The sequence below is a fragment of the Abramis brama genome, assembly GCF_963993115.1.
Source record: "Abramis brama genome assembly, chromosome: 10".
In the NCBI taxonomy this organism is placed as follows: Eukaryota; Metazoa; Chordata; class Actinopteri; order Cypriniformes; family Leuciscidae; genus Abramis; species Abramis brama.
The window spans coordinates 11,608,235-11,628,530 of record NC_139972.1 but is presented as its reverse complement, the minus strand read 5'-3'; the positions used below and the strand labels follow the sequence as shown (position 1 = coordinate 11,628,530).

The 20,296-nt window shown below is 39.2% G+C and overlaps 1 protein-coding gene across 1 annotated transcript in view; it reads right to left on the bottom strand.

The window, feature by feature from the left end:
* Positions 1-20,296, bottom strand: part of tenm4 (teneurin transmembrane protein 4) — a 242,867-nt gene that overhangs the window by 68,027 nt on the left and 154,544 nt on the right. Inside the window, exons 13-16 of the mRNA XM_084126175.1 lie at positions 18,223-18,423; positions 12,833-13,018; positions 6,193-6,339; positions 3,853-4,069 (exon numbers count right to left, since the gene is read on the bottom strand). Of these exons, the coding sequence (XP_083982301.1) occupies positions 3,853-4,069; positions 6,193-6,339; positions 12,833-13,018; positions 18,223-18,423 (751 nt within the window). The remainder of the gene's footprint in view (positions 1-3,852; positions 4,070-6,192; positions 6,340-12,832; positions 13,019-18,222; positions 18,424-20,296) is intronic.

The window sequence follows — 20,296 nt, the reverse complement described above, 5'->3', positions numbered from 1 at the left end:
ATAATTGTTTATATTCATATTCAACATACAGAACATCAACGTTTAATATAATCCCAGATTTATGAATGTGTATGTCTGACTAAACAATTAAAATGTTAATTATGCAGTTAATTGGTTTGGTCATCTGAACCACTTATTTATACTTATGTTATTAATTTAGTAAATAAGGCACACATTTTAACAAAGCCAAATCACTTTTTTTGTAACAAGTAAATACGTTTGTTAAAACATAGCATAAAATACACTCTTTTTCGCCACCTGCTGCAGTATATATGTAATATGAAGAAATTATCACTGAACGAATCAGTGAACGAATCATTTTGGTGAACGAACTGAAAATGAACGAGTCTCTGGAAAGAATCAAAATTTCCACCACTAATCCCACGGCAAAATTTAAGCCTGGAGCAAATGAAGCGAGAGAGTGAGGGGAGGCGGTTTTGTGTGTTTCTTGCTGTCGGAGAGATCTTGAGAGAGCGAGAACGCACAGCTGGTATCGTGTATCTATTCTGCAGGAAATGAGTTTTCAGTATCGATATGCATTGAAAAATCTATATTTTTGCACTTAGTTTATTTCAGATAGCTTTTTTAAAAGTTGGAGTGACTGTGTTACACGCCACTGCTGAAACCCACCACAAGGCAAATTGTTGAAATTAGGATAGAAATGTAGATTGAAATATGATATTAAAGTATTTTAACATCTAAAAAAGTACACACATCAGCTAGTTTGAAGAAAAAACAGAACTTGAGAAAAGGAAATTACACATTGGGGCTGTTTCTACAAAAGTATTAGGCATTAAACAAGTGCCACGCAGCGGAACAATTAACACGGTGTGTAAGAGGCTGGCCCCTTCCTGTCCTTACTGCAGGCAAGATCACAGACCCAACAATATCCCTGTCCCAGGGAGGCGAACTTTATGCTAATTTAAGCAGCCTCTCACCTTCAGCAGTCCTTGGCTCAGCTCTGCGTCCCTGTAAACAAAGCTAGCAGAGATAGCGCACAAGTGCACAGCCCCACCGCAATGTCTATTATCAGACTGCGAGCGAACTCATTTAGAATAGAAAAGAGAGTGGGAGTGACAAAGAAAGATCACTAAATAAAAGGGTGGAGAGACAGAAAAAGAGAGAGATATGTGTAAAGCTTTTGTCTATCTACAACATTGCTCAAGGTGACACTTTGATTTAGAGTATTCTCATTCAGAAGGGGCAGCGACGCAAGTTTTCACAGGGTGCACTGAGTGGAACTGTCGGCTCTGTACCACGGGGCAATATGCTGAGCTGATTCAACAACTCCACGACAAATTATTTCAATATTGACATTAAACAGATCTGAAGAAGATAAAGGAGGTCTAGACAAAAGTCTAAAGTTAATTTATTCAGCAAACCCCCATCTCAAGCAGGACTGGAATGGCAGAGAAACGGGCGAGTTGTAAACAACAGACATATCACCTTCTGTAGACCATCAGCACTGCGTTGACAACTGTGTAATTTTAGAGTATAGAAGCAAATTGTAGGCCACGTCTGCCTCGATATTAGAAAAGACATTGTAGATAACAATGAAAGAAAGCATGCTAAACTCTCCCGAGAGGGAACGTCTGGGAGCACTAAGGACCTTTATTTTTTTTATTTTTTTTACATGCACAGTGGTCTGAATGCCATGTGTTTGGCAAAGGCTAAAAACAGCTAATGGACTAAATTAGGGTTTGCAATCCACTTTGTGTTCAAGCAAAATTATTAAATAATACTTACAGAAAGGTTCTTTACCACTGTAATGCTAACTACTTTACTTGCAAGTGTAAAACTAGCCACTAAGGTCACTGTCAGGACATTGCTAAGCATTAGCAACAATGCAAAAGCACAGTTTAGCATCACTGGTACCAAATGCTGTTAAATCCACCTACAGCCTATGTTCCTGTAAACAACCACTGAATAAGACCTTAGCGAGCACCGCTAATTACTTCATAAGAGGGGCTAAATATAAATATGCACTCTCTCTTAAATTACATCTGTACAGCAGTATTCTTCCCTTTTTCAGAAACTGCAACATGTTCTAAATAGGCTAAATGGAGAGAAATAATGGGCCATCTCAGGCCACCCCCCTCCACCATCTCCACACGATGGTAAAAGGGGCTAAGTACACTCAGATGCAGCAAGCAAACAACTTGACCCGAGTGCATCTCCAGCCATGCACATTTATTCTTTTGTGGGATCCAGATCACAGATGCCGTGCTGTAAAGGCTAAAAAATATTAGAAGAACATTCGGAAAGTTTCAGAAAGGTGAGTCTTGTATAACAGAGATGATAGGTGACTTTGATCATTCCCATCCTTGTTGCTTTCTTGTGGTCAGATATGTCAGAAGTGCATTTTGACATGTCTTTTAGCATGCAGAGGTGGTTGTGGAATCAATAAAAAGGCCTGATCAGGTGATAGCAAGGGGCTCTTTCAGACCGACTGTGGCTGTGTCTAAAAGGTCCATCTGGGCTGCTGTCAGCCTCTCTCATATCTGTCAGTAAGCAGAGGAACGAAGAGGTAATAAATAATATATCAGCCCTGATATTTTTAGGTGAATCGAGGTCTCCGATCTTGCGGCTGGTGACCGACTTCTAAAGCTTTTATTTATTTATGCCTCTTTTTTCTTCTTGAGAGATGATGGTGACGAAGGGTAGGCCGAGACCCTCATCTTGAAATAATGAAGAGGGTATCGGGAGACTCCCTACCGAGCGTTGCAAAAATGTCACCTTGGGAAAATGTCACACAGTATTACAAGAGCATTTCATGAATACTGTCTGACATGTCCACAAAAGGCGATATCAAACAAAGTCCAATGTTTCATCCTTGCATGAGGTTATGCGCATTGGACACTCTGACACAAGTTGATTGAGGGCAGCGTGATTTATGCAACAGAAGAACGTCTGGCAGATAGGACAGAGGAAATTAGTGCATGAAGGAGAGCACTGGACAGCTTTGAAGTGATCAGAGTCTCATTAGGATAGCGCAGATTAGACAAAGGGAGTTCGAACTTGCCAGAGGCTCAGACATTCACGCAAAGCAAAAGGCCATTCGGTCCAGAGTCTGAGCTGAACTGTGGGAAATGGCCATTTAAGAGATGCAAAAACAATACCCTGCTCACTAGAGCCCAGGGAAGGACTGCTCGCTGATCCAAAGAAATTTCCACTTGAGTTTCCAAAGAGATAAAGCAAGACAAGGCCTAAAAACAGAAGGCTGTGAATCGAAGACCTCTTTGGCACATTATGCCTCATAGAGACAAGAATCAAAAAGTCAACGCACCCTGGGCAACACCATTAGAGACATTCTCCGTGGAGAGCACAAAAAGATGCTCATTTGCTTGTTATGTTTTCATTTTTTTGCCTTTGAAATGTCAGCTCTGCTTTCATGAAAGGAAATGCGGGGATACTCTACGACATTTCAAAGGAGCACAACTTTTCCCCAAGTCTCTAGTGACATCTTGTGTGCTCATTTCAATTGAGAACAGAAAGAGAGAGAGGAACGAGACCAGTGCATGTGTGGGATGCAAATGCAAAAGTGGCGTTCACTCTAGGTATTATTTACAGATAAAAAGGGAATGCCACAAAATGGAGGCAAAAGATGAGAAGTCACATGGGACAACACAGTGACAGCACTGTTCTCTCATATGAAACATCTTTGGGGTACCTTGGGATGAGCCCCATGCCCTGTTTGTTTACAAGGAACAAGCGCAGATGGATTGACAGCATCTGCTTATAGTTACTGATTGATCTAAATATTACCACTACAGTGGATTGAGATTTGGGATAAGTATGGAAAAGAGAACTTTAACTGCAAGAAATTGTGAACATTACTACTGAAACACTTACATGCCATCGAAGGGGTTGGTGCCAGGGACGACGTGGGTGCTGTCCCGTCCCACCAGGAAGCGGACACGCTGGTAGAAGGACTGCAGGGTGCTTAGACTGGAAGAGATCTGGGTTTCTTGGATGATGTCCAGTGGATCAGGAGAGCCCATACACAGAGCGGTAGCATGACATGATGCCTGCAAACAGCAGTCCGGGTCCATGCAGTCTATCAACCCATCTGATGGAGAGAGGACAGGATGGAGAGGTTTAATCTTCAATAATGGTAATGTAGTGTTAGAAACCAGATTCCATAAACCAGATTCAAAGCACAAACAATTTCTTATTTTGCTGTAAGTGAAAATTTATTTATCTGCTTGTAAACTGCCTTCACTTAAAACGGTGGCTGGTTTTACATTTTTTTTTCCAGCAGGAAAAAACTTTAGTTGGTTGATCTGATGGACTACCACAATGGTTTTCTATGGTGAATCATCTTTGTCAAGTTGATCAGATGTGGTAGACCACCTTGTTCAAGGTGCCACGCTTACAGATTCACTCACAGTAGGGTTGGGGGGTAGTGTCTCATTAAGGCTAATCAGACACAAATCAAACCAAGGCACCTTCCTCCAGTGGGCACCAATGAATGTTACAGAAACCAGCTAAATCAGGTATGACCTGGTTACCAGAAATGTTCAAAACCAACAGCACAGATGTCTTCCAACATGCTTATTTTGTCCAAGCTAACGTCATTTCCCCTAGGTTGATATCTTTAAAGGAGCGGAAAAAGATTTCATCATCCCAAGACGAACACGGGCAATCCGTTAGCAGGATCTCAAAAAGTTCTAAGAAATTACTGCCTATGTTGGATGGCTTTCTATGCCCTACAGCTGTGTTACAGCAGTAAGTTAGAACTAGTCTTGCTTCTTATTTCCTTCATGTTTTTTTTCTTTCCAACAGTTTTCACACCTCTACAGGCAACCCAGCCTCTCCCTCCTATAATTCAGCTGAAATAATTCAGGACTTCAGGCCATGCTGAGAGGAACCCTTTAATGTGCTGAAGTGGGTCATCCCTTATTCTGTAATATCTCTCTCTCTTCCTCTATCTCTCTACTTTGTGGAACCTCTTTGACCAGATGGGCAAGACTATAAAACCATCACCTCTCCTAGCGGAAGCATCACTGCTTGTTTCAGACGTTATGATAGTACTGCCAATTGACTGCTTTACTTCTAGCGTATATGTTAGCACTTATCATCATTTTAGTTGTGTGTATGTATTTTTGTTATCTTCTACTGGGCTGGATACCCTCACAACCTGTTTTTCCTGTCAATCTCTAAAAAGTGATTATTTAGGATTGTAAAAAAACACCACCAGGCCTGAAACTACATCAAATGATAATCAGTGCTAAAAAGTAGAGTGTGGCAACTATAGCAGAAGCATGATATGTAATCTCCCTGAAGATTGTGCACTTCAGAGCAAACATGTTTTATGCTCAGTGCGGTTCGTGACAAGGCGAGGCTACCGTTGATTTAGAGGCTTGGCAGGAGGTCGGTTCTAAGCTGATGCTTGCTGGGAAATGGAGGTTAGATGATGTGGACTTGGTATGTCTGTTAGCTTGGGGAACTTGAAGCCTATGATTTTTACTAAATTAACTCACTCTTCTACAAAAGCTTCATGCATCCACAAGAAAGGTCTGATAATTTCCAGTTATTTAAAGAGATAGATTCTTTTAGCTCAATAAAGGTGCTCAAGAACTTAGTGTTCTCAGTGACCTACTGATAACAGTACGTGTAACCGTTCCTACTCAACCCTTTCCGAGCGGGATTTGAATTGGGGTCTTCGGCATGGGAGGCAGGCGCACTAACAAGGACTCTAAAGACCGCAGCCTCTAGCGTCAGTCGCTAGTGCACCTCTTGAGGCCAAGGGAGTGAGGCTTACATGCACAGCTCTTACTGGCCTACGCTACACTCACCCCCCCCCCCCAAACCTCACTCCCAAACCTCACTCCCATCTGGGTCAACGGCACCAAATGTAACCGGTCCTACTTGACCCGCTCTGAGCGGTATTCGAACTGGCATCTTCGGCGTGGGAGGGGGCACGCTAAAAAGACCACAGCTTCTAGTGTCAGTCGCTAGTGTGCCTCTTGAGGCCAGGGGAGGGATGTTTACCCGCACAGTTCTTACTGGCCTTACACAGGCATACTAAACAACAGAGGAGAGAGAGAGAGAGAGGAGAAGAGAAGAGAAGAGAAGAGAAGAGAAGAGAAGAGAAGAGAAGAGAAGAGAAGAGAAGAGAAGAGAAGAGAAGAGAAGAGAAGAGAAGATCTTCGTAATAAATGTTAAGACAGCGTGTTGTTTGTGTTGTACCTCCGTCATTGTCCTTGCTGTCACTGCAGGCTGTCTCCATTGATGTGTCGCAGCCTGCTCCCCGCCAGCCCAGCTGACAAACGCAGTACCAGCCATTATTACCCAGTGTGCATCTGCCGTTACCATTGCACAGACCAGGACAGCCCTCTGTGCACACAAAAGCAAAACAGACACATTAAAAAGGGCACTTTTTACTAAAACAAATATTGCACTATAACGGACAAACCGTGGCAAAGCCTAGTTACTCTATCCAAGATGAAAAAGTTAAAATGAAGGGCTGTGGGTCAAAAGAGTGCTTCAGTAATAACAGTGATAACTTCAGGTGATTAACTGATACACCGTTTTAAGCCCTTATATCCTATAGAGGCAGACTCATACTGCAGAGCTCAGCCAGATCAATACATTCTCATTAGTGTTGTACAATAGATGCAGAACTCAGCTCTAAATAGAAAGAGAGAGGAAAAGAGAGAGCAAGAAAGAAAAGCAAGACAATAGCCGCGTTTCCATTAAAGATTCGCGCAAAACTTTTGCCTTTTTTCTCTAAATATCGATAAAAACCTATTGCGAAATGACGGCGTTTCCATTAACCGATGTTATGCGACTAAAACGTAATTTTTTCCTCTCGCGATAAGTCATTCCAAAAATCATGCAACAGACTTTGGTAAGTTTATATATATATCACAGCCACGTACCGCACTAGACATTATTATTACGTTGGCGTGTTATCCAAGCATTAATGGCAAGGAAAGACCCATACTGTGTCTGTGAGCGGCACATAGTGTTTCTGGGTTTTACTCACTCATTTCTGCTCCGAGGTCTTGATTGTGGCATTTCTTTGAGGTTTAGAATCCAGTATTTCTGTCATTCTTTTGTCTTTTATGAATTCAATAAAGAACTCCATCTCGTATTCTGTCCAAACACGCCGCGCCTTCTAAGTCAGGTGACCTGTAAATGCGCAAAAACTGTTTCCATTGCATTTTTGCGAAATATTTCTTTTTCGAATTGCCTGAAAAACCACCTCATGCGCGCGTAAAAACTTTTTTGCGATAAATGGGAGTTTTTGCGAAATTGACGTGTTTCCATTGAGCGTATTTTCAATTCGCAATTTCAATTTGCGCAATTTGAAGGGTAACGGAAACGCGGCTAATGAGACACAAAGGTAGAAGCAAAATCTAACCCAGAAAAAACATTATCATAACCAGATAAACAGCAATTTGTATAAATCACAATGTATAATCACAGTTAGTGTTATTTCTTGGGAAATAACACTAACACCCTTAGCTTTAGATAATAGACTAATCTTAAATGTGAAAACCACAAGCTTCAGGCAAAAAAACAGAACCATATTCTGTTTTATAGCTATAATATAGAATGTCATGACACATTTGAAAATAGGATTTCACAGGGCTGCGGTTGAACAGGGAGGTTAATGCTGACAGGATGTTGATGGAACAGGTGGGCACACGGTCCTATAGACACAGTATGCTAAATTCAACAGCGTAAAATGTCTCTCATTGTCATCTGTTTTCTCTTCCCCTCCCTACCACTTATCAGCTACCTGTCCAATTCTATTTCCGAAGATGAAAACACAGACGAAAGGCGAGAAACCCTACACCATCGAAATGTAAAATTCTGACATGCTTTTTACAAGCCAAGAGCCGCTCTCCAAGATGTCTGAGCTGACCTATTTTGTCAGTGACAGTTAGCACAGCCACTGCTTGAATATCATAGAGACTAAAGGAAGGGAGAGAGTGAGAGTGGGAGTTTGTATAGAGAAAGAAAGGTGGTGGATGCCTGATAAGAAGGAAATCTGAGATGCCTCTAAAAGCCATGATCATTTCTAAAGATGGCTCAATGCATAATGGCATGCAGTGTTTTCATCCAGGCTTTGTGCATCATGTGCTCAATGTTCCAAGACAGCTGTGCTTCAATGACTGATATATGTAGCACATTTAGTGTCATCTAAAGCAAGAAAAAAAAATGAATTGCTGATCCTTGCCGTAGCATGTACTGTAAGTCTGCACCTAAATGGAGAAGCCATCAAGAATGGGCTGTAATGCTGACTTATATTATAATATCGCTGCACAGATCAGCACAATGTCATGGTACTAATGGGTGATGTATCACAAATGGCAATCTTGGTAACTTGCAGTCTCATGTTCTTGTCCAAGCATGCTCCTGGAGGACCACCTTCCTTTAGAGTTTAGTTATAACTCAAGTTAAACACACCAGAACTAGCTAATCAAGGTCTTCACAGATGCTCATAAGTTTCAGGTATTTGTACTGGATCAAGCTGAAGCTAAACTCTGCAGAAAGGTGGACCTCCAGAAGCAGTAGCGTGTCCCATTGTGCACAGTGGGGTGTCCCTTTGCTTGTAATGTATCCTTAAAGCTGGATAATTCACAGCGGACTACTAGTCAACAGTCTACTCTTTGTCACGAAGTGCGAACTTTGACGAGGACAACAGATGGCATCCCGACCAAGATCTTTGATTCCCATTTATTGTCTTTTTTTTTTAGGAGGTTTCATAGGTACAAGGTTGTGCCTTCAATTACAGTCTCCAGCTGACCCCACTTCGGTGTAAGGACAATCTTTTTGTGCTACAAGGCAGACAGTGATAGTTATATGCTTTGTTAACAAGCAAAGGGTGAGCTTGACCAGTAGACAGCAGGTTGCTCCTTAAACACCCAAACAGACAAACAGCTGCACAGTCTACAGTGGCGAGACGTCTGAATGGTCTGTTCTGAATGCTTATTAAAGAGCTAAATAAATAAAGATCTGTGCTCTGCTGGCAGCAGTTCAGCTTAATTGGCAGCCCTTTCAGAGAGAGGCCCCTGTGGAGCGCACCGGCGCATCAGGCTGAAACAGCTCCGGAGGGCCACGAAACCGCCTTGCGCGACCCCCTGCAGCTCACGCTAGCCGCACTGCCTCTCTATGGAGGGAGGAAGGGAGGGAAGGGGTGTGGCTCACAGAGCAAGAAAACCAGAGACAAGAAAGGGGAAGACAACGAGCAGGTAGGGGGTGTGGGCAGCTCAGGGCTCTGGCAGCACCGGTGCATAGCATGCTTTAATTAGAGAGGCTGCCGCTTCAGCACCTCTCTGAACCCCCACACCCCTCCTCCCGAACCCCCTCTGCTGTGCTACACAGCTGCACTGAACATCCATTATGCATGGTACCGGTTGGCAAGGTCCGTGACCCTCCGCCAGCCCTCCCTCCTTGGATCCTGTGGGCCATCCATCCCCCTGAGTTCCACAGCAGGGATACGGCAGCTAAGGAGCCGCTCCGGCTCCCGTGCCGCCCACTCAGCGGGCGTGAAGGTGCTAAGTGGCGAGGTGGCAAAGCAGCGTATTGGATGTGGTGGTACAACAGCAGCATGATTCGACAAGGACTGTGTTGGTGAGGCATGAAAGCATGGGCTGATTGAAAATACGAGTGCAACCCTGAAGATGAGCTTTTTGAAGGATGGGTTGGTGGAAAAATTATAGAAAAGATAGGACAGGAGGAGTGCCATACCTTTCACTACCTTATCCAGATAGTGAGCTTTAGGGGGAGATAAAAGACAAGGACATATAAGGGAAGTTTTGAACAGTGCTGCTTCCATGACAAGACACAGACAGCTAGAGGCATGGGCTGGTTGCTTGAGACATCTAAGTTTACTGAAACACAGAGGGGCTGCATAAGCGATTGCAAAGACAATAACATGCAACAAGCAAAACATCACATCACAGGCTGGTAGAGAGTTAAAGGTATGGTGTGACAGGGTAGAGAAAGAGAGAGAGATGGAAAAAAAAAAATGTAGAGAGAAGTCTCAGTTTATCAGTACCTGTAATGCAGGAGTAAGATTTTTTGGTAACACTTTCTATGAAGCCTGTATATATGTATATAACACATTAGAAAGCTATTCATGTTGGACATTGTTGGACATGCATATTATACGGCTTTATGAATGAGGGTTGATAATGCAGTATGAATATTTGTACAATGAATTAGATGCAGACTTCCTGGAAAGTGTCAGTAGTTAAAATAAAATAAAATAAAATTCAAATGTGTCGATAAAATTTAAAAACGAGTGTACAGTGCATATTATATAGCTTTATGATTGGAGGTTGATAATGCATTATGCATTATGAAATGCACTAATTCTATAAAATTGTTACATATTTAAGGTGTAACATGTATAAAGCTTATAAAGAAAGAGCATGTCACTAATGAGATGGCCAGGCTATGATCCTGCAGTGGAGAAGCAATGCCTCATCTGTTGATCATTCTGTACATTACATCATGGACCGGCAACACTTACCACCTTTAATGGCACACGTTTTACGAGAATGTATGGTCCCTGCTGTTGTTTGGATGCTATGTTTCACTATGGTGCATGTATGAAAAACATCAATAATGCATCAAGAAAATATTAAAAGACAAAATGCTACTGTACTGTCCCCGGGAAGGAAGAAAAAAAAGAAAAGAAAAAAAAAAACTACAACACCCCTGCATTAGAAGATTTCTTGTTTTACTGAAATAGGAAGTTCATAAGATCAAAATAGAATATGGATTCTTTTGCTTTGCTTTTGTGAGGAGCTGTTACTGTAGAGTCTTCTTTTTTCTGGTCACTGACTGATAAACTCAGAGACAAAATCAAAAGTTACAGCTAGAGAAAAAACTAAAACAAAAACAATACCAGATCAGACTATGTGGTTCCTTTAACAGAGAGGTAGATAAGGCTAGGATGAGAGAAAAAAGTAGAACAGAGAGAGACAATGATGTTGAGACACACATCAGGATGCAGTCTCACAGAACAGACTTTTTATTGGCCCATTAAGAACACTTAATGTGATTTACCCTGAAAAAACATTACAATAAACCATCAGATTTTAGGGTTATGGTTGGTGTTAGGGGCATCACTTATCAACCAATCACTGCTCTTTGATTTAAGGGGTAGGTTAGGGTTAGGGCTACAATAAGGTATAAAATATTGATCTTTTCTTTCAACAAATGGTCATTGCTTAACTTTGAACTTAACTTGGATTGAATTGTTTTTTATGTTTTAAATAAATATCTAAATAAAATACCTAACAATAGCTTAAGAGTATAATAGCTTGACTACAGTATTTGTAAAAAAAACTGATCAAATGAAACAATATAAATTTAATGTGTATAGCTATATTCCATGCTAGGAATTTTATTATCTTAAAATCTGACCATGGAACAAACTAATACACCTGGCTCAACTGAAGGATGGGTGGCTTCTCTTCATTTATGGGGTTATGTGCAATTGTGCAGTGAAACCAATATTAGACTAAATCTATTTCTAAAAATATAAATTATGATCATCATGGTACCTAAGCTGAAATACTTTGCCAATAACATACTCTTTTTAATATATTATACTAAAATACCATTTTGTGTTAAGTATCAATTTGATATATCAGGCTTCTATGACATATAGTATGACATACGAGAATATGCAGCTCACACTTCTCAATTTTATTCAGAGACCAAAACTGACCAGAAATATGTAATTTGGTGCAGCTGCTGATATTTATATGGCCAAAAAGTAAGATGCAATTCTAAAAGCGTGTAATGTAAATCAATGTTATCTTTATAACAGTATAGCAGAATTAAAAAAAATACTCCCAATAATAAGATGATATTAAAAATCTTATAGTTTTTAATCAAAGATTTGCAAAGATTTTTACTGTGGGGGACAAAACATATGATGATTGAGAGATGCACATATAACGCTCCTCAAAGGCCTGATGTATCATATTTGATAATCACATTTTAACATGATTAAAAAACAAACAAATTATGTAAGGATAATCAGGTAAAGCCAATTTGCTTCATTCCAGAAAGTGTTCATCGTGAAATATTAGCAATATTAAAGTTTTTATATTGTTAGTAAACTGTAAAAGTTTACTTTATAAAAAATCAGTAACGATTTCACAGATTTCACGACCTGAATGTGGTACAATTATATTAAAAGGCCTTTTATTTGCTCAAAAAAAGTATAAACTATCAATCAGATGATAGAAAGATTGTAATAGATTGTGTAAAACATTTTCCTGCAAAATTTGGATCATGTTAATAATTTAGACGCACTGTAAATTCTGTATAAAATATGAAACAGTAAGACATAGTAGGGTATAGGGTAATACATGTAATTAAATACTTTGGTATATTTTTTCAAATTCCAACTGTATTTTTTCAAATATATTGGTATAATTTGGTTCAAATAAAACTAAATTAAAGTCGAAACACGTAACTTAAACAATAACTTTACCAAAAGGAATTGCAAATATAATGAATATTTTTAACTAAAAAACATTTTTTATTTGTTAAATTGCTTTGCAATTTAATTCCCCGACGTAAAGAACGCCCTTCCAGTGCCTGCTCAGCTCGTGCAATGCAAATGTTTGGGTTCAAAATGAACTAATCGAATGGAACGAGAAAGAGAATAAGAAAGGGAAGTGATGAGTAGAAATGAAAAGACACCGTAGCACATTCCCACATTAAAATGCATGAAGACAAGCTTCATATCCTTAAGCAAACCTGTTCATGCTATGCCGGGTTGCACAAATTCAATTACGCATGCTTTCTCTCACACCCCCCCACGACTCCACCCTCATCCCACGCTCCTTACCGATGGTGCAGTGTTCTCCGTTCCATCCCGGGCTGCATTCACACTTCCCGTCCTTGCAGGTCCCGTGTTCGCTGCAGCGCGGGTGACAAGCCCGTTGTTCGCACCCGGCGCCCATCCAGCCCTCGTCGCAGCGACAGCTTCCCGCCACACAGATGCCATGTCCACCACAGTCCGCTGCGCACAGCTCTGCGGGACAGGGGGAGAAGGGGTGTTAGCCAAGAGGAGGTAAAGAGAAAGCAAATCCAGGAGTTATTGTCAGTGATGGGACGGCCACGCTCCACTACCTTGTCTGATGGGTAGTGAAAAGAAATTCCTGCACCTCATAAAGGGGGCTATCCCTTTTGGACAATACAAATCTAATAAGACCATTACAAAGCAGGGGTTCGAGGATTTGTGGGAGGTTTAACAGGGCAGATTTTCTGCTGTGTCTCTTCCTTTTTGGATTCCTACTTTTTTGGGGGGAATTCCTTCTTTTGTTTGGGAGAAAGAAGAAAGAAAAGTCAAGGAACAAAATCCAATTTTGACTTCCTTTAGAAATGGAGACACACGCTGGATCATTGAAGTCTTTTCACTGCATAAGTAATGAGGTGAAAGCTGAGGCAGCGTGGCAAAAATTGTTTTTCTATAAAAGAAAGATCTGTGAGAGACAATAATTGAGAGTTAATTCACAAATTAAATCTAACACTTGAGATTTCACAAATACAATGGTCTCTGCCTCTGAGGGTTCTGGGAAGGTTTGGCTTCACGTGTCTAGTGAGTTTGAAATCTTGACATAATGAAAAAGTTCCGGACACATAAAAAGGATAAAGATGTGGTATAAAGCACAAAACATCAAGTGAAGGGGTAGTTAACATGGAATACTTTTGACATGCCCAGCTATACTTCATCTAAAACTATTTGAAACAATATATATACAGTATACACACACATATATATATATATATATATATATATATATATATATATATATATATATATATATATATATATATATATATATTTAGATTTGTATGAATTTTAACCACAAACAATCAGAAAATAAAAACAAAAATGATAAAATAAATCAACTAAATTAAAAACTTTTTATTGTAGAATAGCGCGCACACACATGCACACACACACACGCGCGCACACATATGCACACACACAAAACACAAGCGCACACACATTTTTACATTTTCAAAAAAAAAAAGAATCACTCATTTTGTGTCATTTATAAGCTGTTTTTCTCATGGGGGCCAAAATAATTTCCAACAAGGTCTAAGACTTCAGATATTGCCATCTTTGTAGGGGCAATTTGTCCCCAAAATGTAGGATTTTCCAGGCCACACACACACACGATTTTAAATGGTGGATACAATAAACAGATAAATAATTAAAAAAAACAACAAATATTTTCATGCTATGCAGACGAGAGCCCTCTTCAAAGTGTAGAACAGTGGTTATGTAATGTTGTCTAATTATCCAAATCTATGCAGAAGGTAGCCAGAAAGAAGGTCGCTTATAGGCCAATAATGAGTCAATTATGTTAATGTAACTCTGCATTATGTCATTATTACAAATAATACAAAGTTAAGTTAGTCTTTTCAGGCACAAACCATAACATGGCATTACCAGATTTAAAAGCTTGAAGGCAAAAAAAATAAATAAAATCCTTCCCTCATGCTAATTACAATACTGGGCCTTTGTTAAATTATGTAAATGCCCTTAATTTCACATGCAACATTTCAATTAGAGGCATCCTAATGGCATTTCATTGCTTAAAGTTGTCAAGGAGACACAGTTGCTCATTTTCTCTCGTTCTTACTCTCTTTTAGTGTCCCTCTTTCGATCCGCCTAGTATTTTGCCTCTCGCAAAAACATCTCGCATGATAATGCAAATATCGTTTTCTCATAAAGGTGTTCCTCAAAGCGATTCTTGTTAAGGTAACACAGCAGCCAAGCGGCAGGATGATACCATCTGTGAATCGTTCCCACAATGCTTCACTGCAGGGCAAAGACGCTCTGAACGTTGTACAATAATTGGGTAACTCCCGCTTGCGTCCTTTAATGGAGGAGGAGAACTAATTGATGCAGATCTTGATTGTTTGCAACAGCTCATTTCAGAATGTGTTGGAGCTGCCAGCCTGCAAACATACTAGAGCTGAAAGCTTTCTTTTTCAATTACCAGAAGTGACCAAGAGAACAGAGACAAAAAAAGAGGAAAAAAGCAGGAGTGACAGAGAGGGAGGAAGTGATTTTCAGATTTTAGGAGTGGCCGTATCTTCGTTTAGTTTTGTGGCATAACATTTATTTTATCCCCAACATTTATGTTATAACCATTACCATTGCAATTAATGCAATCAAATGTGCAGCAAACAAAACAATTTGCCGCTAATGGTTTCACAGATGTTTGCCAAGGGGATAAATATACCGGAACTTTACTTTTTATTTTATTTTATTTTTTATTTTTTAAATTAATTACATTTTAGTTTTTAATTTAATAAAATAAAAAATAATTAATTCAATTAAATAATATACCAAAGCTCACAATTTGCACAGGCCGGCACAGGAGAGTACAAGTTTCTTAATAATTTAGTCATGCTGGATCTTTCGCTTGAGAAGCCAGGCTTTAAATGGCTATTTCCAGCAAATCCCTCGGATTACATAATAGGTCAGTCTGTCTGCTTGGCATTAAAGTGAAATTCATATTCACAGATAGTTGTGTTTCAAAAATTCCCTTAATTCTCTGATCTCTCAAAGCCTTGTGGTGTTCGCAATAGCAGTGACCAAAATAACAATATTGCATCACTGCTTTTAAACACTTTGAGTGATATTAATAATACATGTCCCTGTTTCGAGGGCATTTGGGCATTCTGAAGATGATAACATGTAAGATGTTTTGATTTGTGTGACATTTGTTCATTCATTAATTAGTCAGTTTGTCTTACATGTTATCATACCATGTTATCTTCTTCAAAATCACATTATTTGAGGTGCATTCTGGGATGCTTTTTAAACAGCATTTTAGGACTGCTTTACCTACACTTACCACATATATATATATATACAGCGCCATTAAATAATATCTTCCAACTAATGCTGTAAACTATACAGGCAACCCTCTCCTTTAGTACATAACATAACTATAATAGAGCTATTATATTTTATTATAGACTATTATATTCAACTGCTATTTATTGTCAGATATAATAACTGCACTCAAATAAAACAAATTATGTTTGTATACAGCTCAGTTGCATTTTCATTTTATTTACATTTATTTAAAACATACATATATAATTAACAGTAAATAAGTGTTTTATAGCCAACTCTACATCAAACTGTGAACATTAATTTTTCCTGATGTAAATGCAACGTTAAGCGATATTGTTCACAAGCTGATTTATTGGCGTTTTTCCGCAGTTGAAACACAGATTGAGCGATTACATGAGACATGATACTCTTCAGCAAGTTGTACTGTATCTTTCAACATACCTATTAAAGTTCATGGATGTTTTTTCATGCTATAACTAAAGTGGAAGAAAAGACTCCACTCCCACTCGAACTGACTGAGGCACTACAGCAATCAGTCACAACACATTTAATGTTTTGAAGTACAAAACGCCATTTTGGTGATAAAAGGACATCATTTGTGATTATTGGATGGGTGGCGCACTACAAATAATGTTTGATGGGGGAAAACCGCACACCTGGCAACCCTGACTCGAACTTCAGGTGACTCAAAGGATCAAATAGAGCCTGCTTTAGTGTCACTATGTTTTTTTTTAACAGTTAATGGATTATTGTCATGTTAACAGCCTTAAATTCAACACAAGATACATTTTATTTACACACAGTATGAGTTACAGTGTTAAACGGTTTCCTGCTCCCTGACTGACAGAATATAATCAGCCCTGATCATTGGCTATTTTTAAACAGTCAGCAAAATAACTGCATTTGTCGACCGATACAGATTGTTTGCTGATAATATAAAATGCACATGTGTATTATTACTTCAGCTAGTTAAAAGTTTAGGTTGCTTCTCCTGGATTCGAAATGTACTCCAGTCATGATTTTAAAGATTGTGTTTCACCTCAACTAAACCAAAACCGCAGGTGTGAGACTCCTGTCCAGTGTGATGTAAGAAGACATCAGTGTACAAGCTTGAGGGGAAATCAAAGCACACTTTCCACAGGTCACTGTGAGAACCTCCATGAGGTGCTAAACTGCTTTAGCTGTATCAGACGCTGCTGTTTCACCCCCGCCTCCTGATGGAGGTCTAACTAGCGTGACTGAAACAGCTCAAATGTGGAAAAATCTCTGTGAAAAGGTGGTCAGGCATGACCGGGAGAGGGGTTGAGAAGAGGGGACTTAAGTGTTTTGAAACCATGGAGAATTTGACCAAACTGCCTATTCTTGATGGGATCAAAGAACGGAAATGAAACAGTGCTAACTTTATCAACCGAGTTTCAAAAATGCCTGCTTAATTCAGAAGGAAAAATGTCTTTGAAGTGTTTCTAATTTAAACGTTCTGTAATGGCCAATACACTGAGCGTTTGCCGAAGCACTTAGCATATATTGTTTTCTCTGAATTCTCTCAATCACACGAGCCGAGAACAGTGAGGTAAATTATGTGAAGCATGAAATTACACCCTGACACCTGTAGCCACCGCTGTCATGGCAACAGGTGGCGTGAAGATTAGCAACGATAAGCTGCATCAAGTTTCATTTAGAGGGTTTAGGAAATTTTAACAGAAATCACTTCGTGCACAGGCACGCAGAAATATGAGATGAACCGCTCGCAAAGAGATAAATTCACAAACACAGGTGTACGATTTGCCCTTCAGATTAGTGTGACGCTAACACTGTCCTCCATACAGACACACACAACTGATATGATCAGATCAGGCAGGTATTTGTATGCGATACTTAATCTAAGGCCAAGAAGAATATATATATACATATATATAAACATATACATATGACGTCGAGACTAAAATCTAGTTAAAGATGCATTCATGCTTGCGGTTGCCAGATCTCAAGAGTTCAAGCTTTTGTGTTAAAAGAACACATTTTCTGTCCGTGTTTTACTTCAATCTGGCAACTGTTTACAACTTTCAATCTGGCATGCACACATGGTTAAATAAAATAAAATAGAAAAATAAATAGTTGAAAAAACTGAAAATAAAAAAATTCTATAAATATTAATAAATACCATCATAATATATGAAAAATATCAAAACAACACTGATTGGTGCACACAAATGAAAATAACTAAATAGTTCTTCCTTCTGTTCATTTAGTTAAAACAATAATAAGCTAAATAAATAAATACAAAGTAACAAGGCTGAAATAGGGAAGGGAACATAACAGCATAGGGCATTTCGTCATTCCGCCACTGTACTGACCTGTGGAGCAGTCGTGACCGGTCCAGTTGGGGTCACAGTTACAAGTGTTGGTGTCAGCCAAGAAGGTCCCGTGTCCCGAGCACTGCTCCATACATGAAGCACGTGGACTTTCGCATCCAGGACCTCCCCAACCTACAAAACAGTGGCACTCTCCACGCACACAGACACCTCTCCCTGAGCAGGTCGGGTCCAGGCAGTCCACTGCACAAAAACACACAGAACACACGGCACAGGTATTCAGTAACTCATTTTCCACATAGCTAATTCAATGCAGAAATCAAAAGTAAAAATACATGAGAAGAGCCATTTCCCATCAGACCAAACTCATCATCAAAGACAAGCGCACTATATCAAACATGCATGCATTCACATCAAACTGTCATAGCTCAGTGTCCCCTTCTGTTCATCTTCCTTTCGTTGTGTGACTCAGGCCTTAGTCATTCATCCTATACACGAAAAAAGAAGGACTCTAGAGGTTTAGCTCTTGTAGCAGAGAGCGCGCCGCATGCCCAGCCGTGTCTGAGGAGGCCTGACACTTCTAAAAACCCTGAGAGCAACAGGATTTACAAACGGTCAAATTAAATGGCAGCATTCGCTGTCGTGCAGTAAACTGGCAGGTGGGAAGAGTGTTGCTCTCTCTCTCTCTCTGACTTCTCTAGCTGGTGGTAATGAGATTTCCTCCCAGCGCCGGGAAGGGAAAAGACTGGCGCGGTCGGAGCATGTTCTGCTAAATTGAAAAGCGATGCTGGATGTGGTCCGCCCCACTTACTGTGAACCCAAAACCAAGCGTGACAGAATGCAAACAAGGACACCTACAATGGCCCATGGGCAACAAACTCAGCTTCCTGTACCCATGTTACTCTTAATTCATTTCTAACCCTTGTTGAAGAATGAACTAGGATCAGTTACGCCCAACAAACATTCTCAAGACGGATGCTCTTAAAATAAAGTAAAAACTTTTGCAGTTTTTGCAACCCATTTGACAAATATGATTGACATACGCGAAAACGGATATTCAAAGGGAAAAAATGAAGGCAGCAGGTTTGCACACTGTTTAGAACTGAGAATGCCTTTGAAATTCCAATTCAATTCCTGAATTTGACTTAAGATAGCAAATAGAATGCACACCAGCAATTTGAATTTAAATGTAACAAAGTAAAAATTTTAATTAATTCAAATTCAAAAGAATGTATAAGTCATTCTTCTTCTTGAACTAGAAAACTAGTTCAAACTTTTTTATGTTAGATAGAACGATAGTATGCTAAATCGAATACATACACACGAACCATACAATGCTAAAACAAACCAAACAATAGAATGCTAAAACAAACAAACAATACAATGCTAAAACCAAACAAACAACAGAATGCTAGAACAAACAACAGAATGCTAGAACAAACAAACTTTAGAATCCTTGAATGAACAATAGAATGTTAACAAACAAACCATAGAATGCTAGAACAGAATGCTAAAACAAACAAAAAAACAATATAATGCTAGAATGAACAATAGAATGTTAACCAACAAACGATAGAATGCTAGAACAAACAACAGAATGCTAAAACAAACAACAGAATGCTTGAATGAACAACAGAATGTTAACAAACAAATGATAGAATGCTAGAGCAAACAACAGAATGCTAAAACAAACAAACAAAAGCATGATAGAATGAAAAATAGAATGTTAAAACAAACGAACGATTGAATGCTAAAACAAATAAACAACAGATTGCTAGAATGAACAATAGAATGTTAACAAACAAATGATAGAATGCTAGAACAAACAAACAACAAACGATTGAATGCTAAAACAAACAAACAACAGATTGCTAGAACGAATGATCTTTGAAAGGCTAAAACGAACAAACAAACAAATGATAGATTGCTAGAAGACTAGAAAAGAATGAATGAACAAATTAATACATCAAGTTTGTTTATTTTATCATATTTAATAACCAATTGTGGACAAACACTATTTTTTTTACATGCATTTATTTGATATTTCTTTAAATTACTATTCAGTAAATTTGTCTTATTGTCATTCCAATTTATATGTCTGTCTGGCCTATTCAAA